Source organism: Aquarana catesbeiana, linkage group LG06 (assembly GCF_042186555.1).
Source record: "Aquarana catesbeiana isolate 2022-GZ linkage group LG06, ASM4218655v1, whole genome shotgun sequence".
In the NCBI taxonomy this organism is placed as follows: domain Eukaryota; kingdom Metazoa; phylum Chordata; class Amphibia; order Anura; family Ranidae; genus Aquarana; species Aquarana catesbeiana.
In genome coordinates, this window is record NC_133329.1 from 388,562,295 (window position 1) to 388,573,033 (window position 10,739).

Below are 10,739 nucleotides of genomic sequence, written 5' to 3' on the forward strand. Positions count from 1 at the left end.
ACTCTGATGGGCTGGTGACTGGTACTCGGGTACTTTGGTGACCTGGTGACAGGTATTTGGGTACTCTGATGGGCTGGTGACAGGTACTCGGGTACTCTGATGGGCTGGTGACAGGTACTCGGGTACTCTGATGGCCTGGTGACAGGTACTCGGGTACTCTGATGGGCTGGTGACTGGTACTCGAGTACTCTGATGGGCTGGTGACTGGTACTCGGGTACTTTGGTGACCTGGTGACAGGTATTTGGGTACTCTGATGGGCTGGTGACTGGTACTCAGGTACTCTGATGGCCTGGTGACAGGTACTCGGGTACTCTGATGGGCTGGTGACTGGTACTCGAGTACTCTGATGGGCTGGTGACTGGTACTCGGGTACTCTGAAGGGTGGTGACAGGTACTCTGAAGGGCGGTGACAGGTACTCAGATGGGCTTGACAGATACTCAGATGGACTGTTACAGGTACTCAGGTACTCAGATGGGCTGTGACAGGTACGCAGTCAGATGAACTGTGACAGGTACTCAGATGAACTGTGACAGATACTCAGATGGACTGTTACAGATACTCAGGTACTCAGATGGGCTGTGACAGGTACTCAGATGGGCTTGACAGATACTCAGATGGACTGTTACAGGTACTCAGGTACTCAGATGGGCTGTGACAGGTACTCAGTCAGATGAACTGTGACAGGTACTCAGATGAACTGTGACAGATACTCAGATGGACTGTGACAGATACTCAGGTACTCAGATGGGCTGTGACAGGTACTCAGGTACTCAGATGGGCTGTGACAGGTACTCAGATGGGCTGTGACAGGTGCTCAGGTACTCAGGTACTCAGATGGACTGTGACAGGTACTCGGGTACTCAGATGGACTGTGACAGGTACTCGGGTACTCAGATGGACTGTGACAGGTACTCAGGTACTTGGGTAATCAGATGTACTGTGACAGATACTCAGATGGGCTGTGAGAGGTACTCAGGTACTCAGATGGGCTGTGACAGGTACTCAGGTACTCAGATGGACTGTGCCATTGTTTATTGGCTCTTTATTGGCTGGAATGGGCTGTGTCCGAGGGACAAGCTTCATCTCCGATCGCTGCGCTACGGGCCCCCGGGGGCCCGCAGGAGCTGTGAGAAGCCGAGGACGACATATGATGCCCGCCCAGGATGGGAGATCCCATCTGTGGACGTCATTTGATTATGGCCCGCATTGAAGTCGTTAATTGAACAAGCTGAAGTTAGAAGCTGATTGGCTACAATGCACAATACAATTCACAGAAGGCTCCAAAGTAGATCTCCCCCAATTATGATGGTCATAGGCACGTGCAGGTACCAAAATAGAAAACAAAAAGGGACTGATAGTGAAGTACAGTTGGGCAGATGTTTTATTGCGCAAACGTAGGTAGGTACATACAGGATAGAAAGGTTAAACTTGTATGAACATATTGCAGAAACTGGAAATTACATCAACGCATTTCGCCCTCCCACTGGGCGTCATCAAGGTTCTTGATGACGCCTTGTGGGAGGGCAAAACGCGTTGACGTAATTTCCAGTTTAAAATCCAAACTACGTCACTTCCGGTTTTAGTGGAACGCACACTGGATGCGGCGTTCGCTCAATTTTATCTCTGCAATATGTTCATGAGATTTTAACCTTTCCATCCTGTAAGTACCTGCCTACGTTTGCGCAATAAAACAATCTGCCAAACTGTACATAACTATCAGTCCCTTTTTGTTTTCTATTTTGGTACCTGCATCTGCCTATGACCATCATAATTGGGGGAAATCTACTTTGGAGCCTTCTGTGAATTGGCACTCTGGGCCAGTGTTCTAGCCTGAATGACCAATAGACTGAAAAGTTAGGGGTCCATTTTTTTTGGTGAGTGGGGATATATGAGGGGTGTGTGGTACACCTTAAAGTTTGGAGCACTATTGCACTTTAATGATTGGAGCACCTATGCATAACTTATATGGACACTTCTTATAATTTCTTCGCTTATTGATTGGATTAATTTATGATGTATTGTGAGCGCTGTAATTTTTATGCAACAGTATTTACCAGTCGGCTGAACGGCAATCAGTCAACGATATTTACCAGTCAGCAGACCACCAATCAGTCAACGATATTTACCAGTCGGCAGACCACCAATCAGTCAACGATATTTACCAATCGGCTGACCGGCAATCAGTCAACGTTTTTTACCAGTCGGATGACCACCAATCAGTTAATGATATTCACCAGTCGGCTGACCAGAAATCAGTCAACGATACTAACCAGTCGGCAGACCTGCAATCATTTAATGGTTTTTACCAGTCTGCAGACCTGCAATCATTTAATGATTTTTACCAGTCGGCCGACCGGCAATCAGTCAACCATATTTATCAGTCAGCTGACCGTCTTATCAGTCGTCCAGCAATCAGTCAATGATATTAACCAGTCAGCTGACTGGCAAACAGTCAACAATATTTACCAGTCGGCTGACCGGCAATCAGTCAACGGTTTTTACCAGTCGGCTCACCAGCAATCAGTCAATAATATTTACCGGTCGGCTGACCGGCAATCAGTCAATGTTTTTTACCAGTCGGATGACCACCAATCAGTCAATGATATTTACCAGTCGGCTGACCAGCAATCAGGCAACGTTTTTTTACCAGTCAGTTGACCAGCAATCAGTCAACGATATTTACCAGTCGGCAGACCGGCAACCAGTCAATGATATTACCAGTCGGCTGACCAGCAATCAGTCAACGTTTTTTACCAGTCGGTTGACCAGCAATCAGTCAACGATATTTACCAGTCGGCAGACCGGCAACCAGTCAATGATATTACCAGTCGGCTGACCAGCAATCAGTCAACGTTTTTTACCAGTTGGTTGACCAGCAATCAGTCAACGATATTTACCAGTTGGCAGACCGGCAACCAGTCAATGATATTACCAGTCGGCTGACCAGCAATCAGTCAACGTTTTTTACCAGTCGGTTGACCAGCAATCAGTCAACGATATTTACCAGTTGGCAGACCGGCAATCAGTCAATGATATTACCAGTCAGCTGACCAGCAATCAGTCAACGATATTTACCAGTTGGCTGACCAGCAATCAGTCAATGATATTACCAGTCAGCTGACAAGCAATCAGTCAACGATATTTACCAGTCAGCTGACCAGCAATCAGTCAACGATATAACCAGTCAGCTGACCGGCAATCAGTCAACGATATAACCAGTCAGCTGACCGGCAATCAGTCAACGATATAACCAGTCAGCTGACCAGCAATCAGTCAATGTTTTTTACCAGTCGGATGACCACCAATCAGTCAATGATATTTACCAGTCGGCTGACCAGCAATCAGGCAACGTTTTTTTACCAGTCAGTTGACCAGCAATCAGTCAACGATATTTACCAGTCGGCAGACCGGCAACCAGTCAATGATATTACCAGTCGGCTGACCAGCAATCAGTCAACGTTTTTTACCAGTCGGTTGACCAGCAATCAGTCAACGATATTTACCAGTCGGCAGACCGGCAACCAGTCAATGATATTACCAGTCGGCTGACCAGCAATCAGTCAACGTTTTTTACCAGTCGGTTGACCAGCAATCAGTCAACGATATTTACCAGTTGGCAGACCGGCAACCAGTCAATGATATTACCAGTCGGCTGACCAGCAATCAGTCAACGTTTTTTACCAGTCGGTTGACCAGCAATCAGTCAACGATATTTACCAGTTGGCAGACCGGCAATCAGTCAATGATATTACCAGTCAGCTGACCAGCAATCAGTCAACGATATTTACCAGTTGGCTGACCAGCAATCAGTCAATGATATTACCAGTCAGCTGACAAGCAATCAGTCAACGATATTTACCAGTCAGCTGACCAGCAATCAGTCAACGATATAACCAGTCAGCTGACCGGCAATCAGTCAACGATATAACCAGTCAGCTGACCGGCAATCAGTCAACGATATAACCAGTCAGCTGACCAGCAATCAGTCAACGATATTTACCAGTCAGCTGACTGGCAATCAGTGAATGATATTTACCAGTTGGCTGACCTGCAATTAGTCAACGTTTTTTACCAGTCGGATGACCACCAGTCAGTCAATGATAGTTACCAGTCAGTTGAAAATTTCTGTTGTTTGCAAATTTTAGTTATAAATTTTGCATGTCGATAATGGAATGCTGAGTCGCTGGTGTGATTTTTTTTATTTTGTGTTTTAATAAAAAAAATTAGTGTTAAGAAATTCAAACATTGAAAACTGTCCTCTTTATAAGAGGGAAGATGAAGTCTATGTGCCGGACGGTTTACCCAAATGTAATCACATTGGAGGAAACATCGGTTTGCATACAGTCAATGTTAGGATACAATGACCAGTATATATGCGACTTATAAATAGACCCACAGACCGGCGCTGTGCCACTTCTAACACAACCACGGTATTATTCAACATTTTTTTTTTGTCCCTGCCGTCTCGGTGACCCTTGTCTGCTGCTTAGCAATAACAAAACACTTAATCGCTCGTTCAGCTCAGCCCGGACTGAACCGATGACATTTAGAACATTTAGCTTCCTCTCTCTCTCTTTCCTCTTGGACGCTGTTCCCCTACAGAGCGCCTTGTGGTTTCTTCTCTGTACTAATTTAATCGTCACGGCCAAAACAAATTAACCCCTCCCACACCACTGCTTCCATGCTTATTCATCCCATCCTGTCACCTTGCAGTTGAAATCACTGACAGCCAAGGAACAGCGGGGGGGCGAGGGGAATCACCAGCACCTAGCACACCACTGGAAAAAAAAAACGACCATGGCGTTATTTGTAAATGACCTTACAGTCGATCTGTCACTCATTGCAATATTATGGAGCTGAAGAGACGATATTGAAATCCATTTTGCAATTTAAATTCACCCTGCCATTGCCAAGTAGCCGGCAGTGGAAAATCAATGCATCTTCTCTCAACACCTTTAACGCTATGGGAGAAATCTGACAGGGGATCTGAGGATATTATGTACGCTGCAGATGATTATTTACAATGGCTGCACCGAGAATGTTATCTAGCAATTATGCTAGCAATTATAAAACTAGAAAAAATAAGCATAAAAAAATATTTGCAGCATGCCGGAAAAATCTACACAATCATAGGCTCCATCCACTGAACACAGAATATATTTTTGCAATAAGTCCTGAATATTGGCTGAAATTGTCAAAGACAACTACCCCCTACACAAGTCAAATGGGGGGGGGGGGTGTATGATAAGAAGACACAGAACTAAAAGTATCCTTCCTTTTTGTTACCAGTGAAAATATAGGAAATAAAGAACTAGCAAAAATTAGAATAAAATAAAATCTTGCAATATACCGGACAATCTCTGCAATTATAAGCAGTATTCTTAGATATTCCTACATATATTATTGATAACTCTCTTTTTTAGGTCCTGAAAATTGGCTAAAATTGCCAAAATTGGTCTCCCTAAAAAAAATCAGATGGGGGGTGGGGGGGTGGGTATAAAAAGATGGTGCAGGACTTAAAGGGGCTGATTTACTTAAAACTGGAGAGTGCAAAATCTGGTGCAGCGGTGCATAGTAGCCAATCAGCTTCCAGGTTTTATTGTCAAAGCTTAATTGAGCAAGCTGAAGTTAGAAGCTGATTGGCCACCATGCACAGCTGCACCAGATTTTGCACTCTCCAGTTTTTTTGTTGTTGTTTTTTTTGTTTGTTTTTTTATGTCTTTTTTTTATTACTACTGATAATAGGACAACATAGCAAATTAAAAAAAAAAACAACAAAAATAAATATCTAGAAAAACTAGAAAAAGGGAGAACAAAAAATATCCCGCAGCATGCTGGACAATCTCTGCAACCGTAATCACTTATCCTTAGGCATCCCTATAAATTTGCGGTAAGTCTTCCTTTTCAAGTCCTGAAAATTGTCTGATATTGTCAAAACTGACTTCCTATAAAAAATCTAATGGGGGGGGAGGAGGGGGTTTGGGTATGATAATGTAGCATTTAAAGTGTTCTTCTTTCGTCACTAGTGACAATGTAGCAAATAAACAACTAGCAAATATTAGAACAATAAATATCTTGCAGCATGCTGGACAATCTCTGCAATCATAAGCAGTCTTTTTTTAAGTCCTGAAAATTTGGCTTAAATTGTCAAAAATGACTTAAAAAAGTCAAAAGGGGTGGGGGTTGGGTATAATAAGATGGCGCGGGACTTAAAGGGGTTGATTTACTAAAAAGACAAATAGACTGTGCACTTTGCAAAGTACAGTTGCTCCAGAGCTTAGTAAATGAGATAAAGCTTCACTCTACAAAGAATACCCAATCACGAACGAGGAAAAGAAAAAAACAGCATTTTTGCTTGCACGTGATTGGACGATGGAAGCCGGCAGAGCTTTCCCTCATTTACTAAGCTCTGGAGCAACCGCACTTGCAGAGTGCCTTTATAAATCAGCCCCAAAGTGTCCTTTTTTTAAATTTTATTACTAGTGATAATGGGACAATGTAGCAAAAGAACTAGCAAAATTCAGAACAAAAACATATATTGCAGCATGCTGGACAATCTCTGCAAAAAGAGAAGGCATCCCTACAGATTTGCAGTAAGGCTTTTTTTAAGTCCTGAACATTTAGCTGCTAATGCTATTGTCAAAATTGACCTCCCCTAAATTGCCTAGTGTGGGGGGGGGGGGGGTATGTGGGTGATGATAAGTTGGCACAGGACTTAAAGGGTTCTTCTTTTCTTCTTTTTCTTCTTCTTTTTTTTTTATTACCACTGTAAGGCTCGATTCACACCTATGCATGTTGCTTTTGAGCGTTTTTGGAGGTTTTTTTTTCATGCTTGCCACGTTTTTGAGCCGCGTTTTTATTACCACTGTAAGGCTCGATTCACACCTATGCATGTTGCTTTTGAGCGTTTTTGGAGGTTTTTTTTTTCATGCTTGCCACGTTTTTGAGCCGCGTTTTTGCCGCGATTTGCGTTTTGCGTTTTTTTTTTTTTTTTTTTTTTTTTTTACAGTCTTAAAAAAAAATTACAAAAAAAAAAAAATAAAAAAATAAAAAAAAAAAACGGCAAAAACGCACCAAAAACGCATCAAAAACGCTGCAAAAATGCAGCACTTGCGTTTTTGATGCTTGTCCATTGAAAACCATTACATGCAAAACGCTGCTTTTTGCATGAAAAAAAGTCCCCGACCCTTTCCAAAAACGCTGAGATACAAAAAAGCATTGATGTGAACATGTTCCATAGGAACCCATGTTAAAAAATTCCCGTGCATTTCTGCAAAATGCAAAATGCATCAAAAAACGCGCTAGTGTGAATGGGGCCTTAGTGGGACAATGTTGCAAGTAAAGAGCCAGAAAAAAAAATGAGAACCAAAAATATTTTGCAGCATGCTGGACAATCTCTGCAAGCAAAAAAATAGAAGGCACCTCTACACATTTGAAATAAGTTTTCTTTTTTAAGTCCTGAAAAGTGGCTAAAATTGGCATTGATTGCCCAAAAAAAAAAAAAAAAAAAGGGGGGGGGGGCGTTGTGTATAAGATGACGGGGGGACTTAAAGTTCTTTATTTTGTTACTACTGATAATGGGACAATGTAGAAAATAAAGATCTAGAAAAAAATGAGAACATAAAATATCCCACAGCATGCTGGACAATCTCTGCAACCATAAGCACTCTCCTTAGGCATTCCTATGCATTTGCAGTGTCTTCTTTTTTTAAGTCTTGAAAATTGGCTAAAATTGTCAACAGTGGCTTGATCTAAAAGAAAAAAAAAAAAAATGGGGAGGGGGTTGGGCATAAGATGGTGTGGGTCTTACAGTGTCTTTTTTATTAGTACTGATACTGGGACAATGTAGCAAATAAAGCTCTAGAAAAAATGAGAATATCTTGCAGCATGCTGGACAATCTCTGCAAGTCCTGAAGATTGCCTGAAATTGTCAAAATTGACTTTCCCCAAAAAGTCAAATGGAGGGTTTGGTATGATATGATGGTGCGGGGATCTAGTGATAATGGGGGGGATTAACTAAAACTTGAGCACTCAGAATCTGGTGCAGCTGTGCATGGCAGCCAATCAGTTTCTAGCTTCCGCTTGTTCGATTAAGCTTCGACAAAAAAAAAACCTGGAAGCTGATTGGTTTCTATGCAGAGCTGCACTAGATTTTGCACTCTCCAGTTTTAGTAAATCCCCATAAATGGGAAAATGTAACAAAAACGAGAACAAAAAATAATCTTGCAGCATTCTGGACAATCTCTGCAACCATAAGCACTATTCTGAGGCATCCATACATATTTGCAACAATGTCTTCTTTTTTTAAGTCCTGGAAATTGCCCAAAATTGTCAAAATTGACTTCCCCTAGAAAAGTCAAATGGAGGGTTGGGTATGATATGTTGGTGCAGGGCTTTTTTTTATTTTGGGAATAGTGATAATGGGACAATGTAACAAAAATGAGAACAAAAAATATCTTGCAGCATTCTGGACAATCTCCTGCAATCATACCACAGAAGGCATCCCTGCATATTTGCAGTAGGTCCTCATTTGTGAAAATTGGCCACCATTGTCAAAATTGACTTCCCCCTAAAAAAAGTCCAGTATGGGGTTAGGTAGGATAAGATGGTGAAGAACCTTAAAGTATCCTATAGATTATATTATGAAAAGTATTAAACTTAAAAGATATGCATCAAATAAAGGAAGTTGACCAAATCATGAGAAAACGGTATGACGGGTTCTTCTAAAATTTTATCAAAAAAGATTAGCTCAGTATAAAAAAAGATGGAGGCGTTCCACCCAACTGCAGCAATAATGTAACAAATCCATACAAGAAACTGTAAATGTTCTTTTTTTTTTTTACATTTAAATTGCATGCCTTTAGGAAAATAAATTTGTTGGGGGTCGGAAAGCACGTCCTAAAGAGTTTCTATTAATCAGGCATGCACGACTTTCCTATTTTACCTTTGCCGCAAAAGAAATAAAATGGATTAATGCAGCCGCTGGTGGGAAAAGATGAATAAAAGCTGCTATGAAGTAACATCTCACATTGATTGTAGAATATAAATCAGCTGTGATTTATACCGTGTCAGGATTGTAACTTTTTATCAGAGAGAGGGTTGCGAGGCGCCTGAAGACACAATGCAGCTGTCAGAGGATTGCAACCTTTGGGTAGGGTACTGTGGACTGACAGCTGAGTGACAGGTCCCCTCCCAGGCAGGGGGGGGCAAAAGACCGGAATATTCTCCCCGCCATCAGCGGGCACTTTGCAGGGCTAAGAACACACAGATTGCAAGTGATAGAAGCTGGCACGTAGCCAGAGACTCACCACCGAGAAGTTGTGTGCGGTGCAGTTGTCCCCGCTGAAGTTGCAGCTCTTGAGCATCTCCGCCAGTTGGTGACCAGTCCGGTTGACTATGTCCAACATGTCCGGGTCGGGGTACATTAAATCCGAGGCTCGGTGCCCGTCTCGGTCCTTCGGAGGGAGTCCCGTCAAGTTGGCCAGGTGGTAAATGTCGGCGTCCGACAGCGCCGAGTGCCTGAACCGGTTGATGTTACAGATGGTGACGGCCGGAAAGATCATCTCGCCCATCACTTCCTCGTCCAAGGACGTGACGTGGGGGTGTTCGAGGTAATACAAGGCAGACTTCGCCGCCTGGTACAGGAAAAACACCAGAGATGCCAAAAACACCACTGCCCAGAGACTCCTCTTGACGCCCAGCTTACCCGTCCTGAAGATATGCCGCAGTCCATGTAAAGTGCTGGTCCTGGCGAAACCTGCCAAGTCCCGGTTTGCCGATGCAGCCTCATCCCCGATCAGGCTTTCCCTCTCCCCTTCCTCTTTTTCTTTCTGGTTCCCATCCTCGTCTGCAAACTTGATCTTGCAGACTATCTCGATGGGCATTGGCAAAGCAAGTTTTTTCTTGTTTTTTTTTTTAGGGAGACAGGGCTACGGAGGGGTCTTCAGAACCAGGAACAACCCCCTTTCGCCCCGTTCCCCCCCTTACGCACGTCCCAAAGCACTTTTACCTCGACGGTGTCAAGACGCTGACGAAATAGTCTCTTGCTCGCTCCGGTTCCTCACTTCTCGTGTCTTCCCACCCCCCCCCACCCCCCTCTTGCGTTTCCCGAAAGAGAAAATTGAAAGAAAAGCCAAGGGGAAAAAAAAAAAAAATGACTGATTAGAGGAAAATCGCTACCAGGGGAGAGCAGGAGGGCTTTTCCGCTGTTCAATTCAGCACGGTCCTTCTCTCCTTTAAGGATGGTCTTCCAGTGACTTTGCTTATCTCGGCGAGCACAGCTGTGCAAGGGATGAAAATCTTGTCTTCTTTGCTGCTTTCTCTCCCAGCGCAGGCAGCGAGCATTGAAACAACTGCTAAGACAATCTCCTGTCTGAGGGATGGAGAGGGATCCCCATATTACAAAGGGAGGAGAGGAGGGGGGGGGGGAGTAATAGCTGAGAGTGTCTATGTGTGTGTGTGTGTGTGTGAGGAGTATAAATCTGAATGAAATGCCTTAAGCAGCTCTGGGCAGTGAGTTGCGAGCAGGCGGGGTGAGACAGCACACTATGTTCTGAAGTCAGCTTGCCACACTTGTTTGAATAAGTGTATTGGGGGGAAAGCTTCATTTTTCCCAAACCCCAGCTAGGCGCACCTCCGTTGCCCCTAAATGATTGCACCCTTCTCTCTATCACTCTTCTGCGCTAGTTAAATTAAAGTACCATTTTTTAAATTTATTTTTTTATTTTATTTTTTTTT

At 43.3% G+C, this 10,739-nt stretch overlaps 1 protein-coding gene across 1 annotated transcript in view; it reads right to left on the reverse strand.

The window, feature by feature from the left end:
* Positions 1 to 10,105, reverse strand: part of ASIC4 (acid sensing ion channel subunit family member 4) — a 450,624-nt gene extending 440,519 nt beyond the window's left edge. Inside the window, exon 1 of the mRNA XM_073634312.1 lies at positions 9,311 to 10,105. Coding sequence (XP_073490413.1) covers positions 9,311 to 9,886 — 576 coding nt within the window. The 5' untranslated portion in view covers positions 9,887 to 10,105. The remainder of the gene's footprint in view (positions 1 to 9,310) is intronic.
* Positions 10,106 to 10,739: the final 634 nt, after the last annotated feature.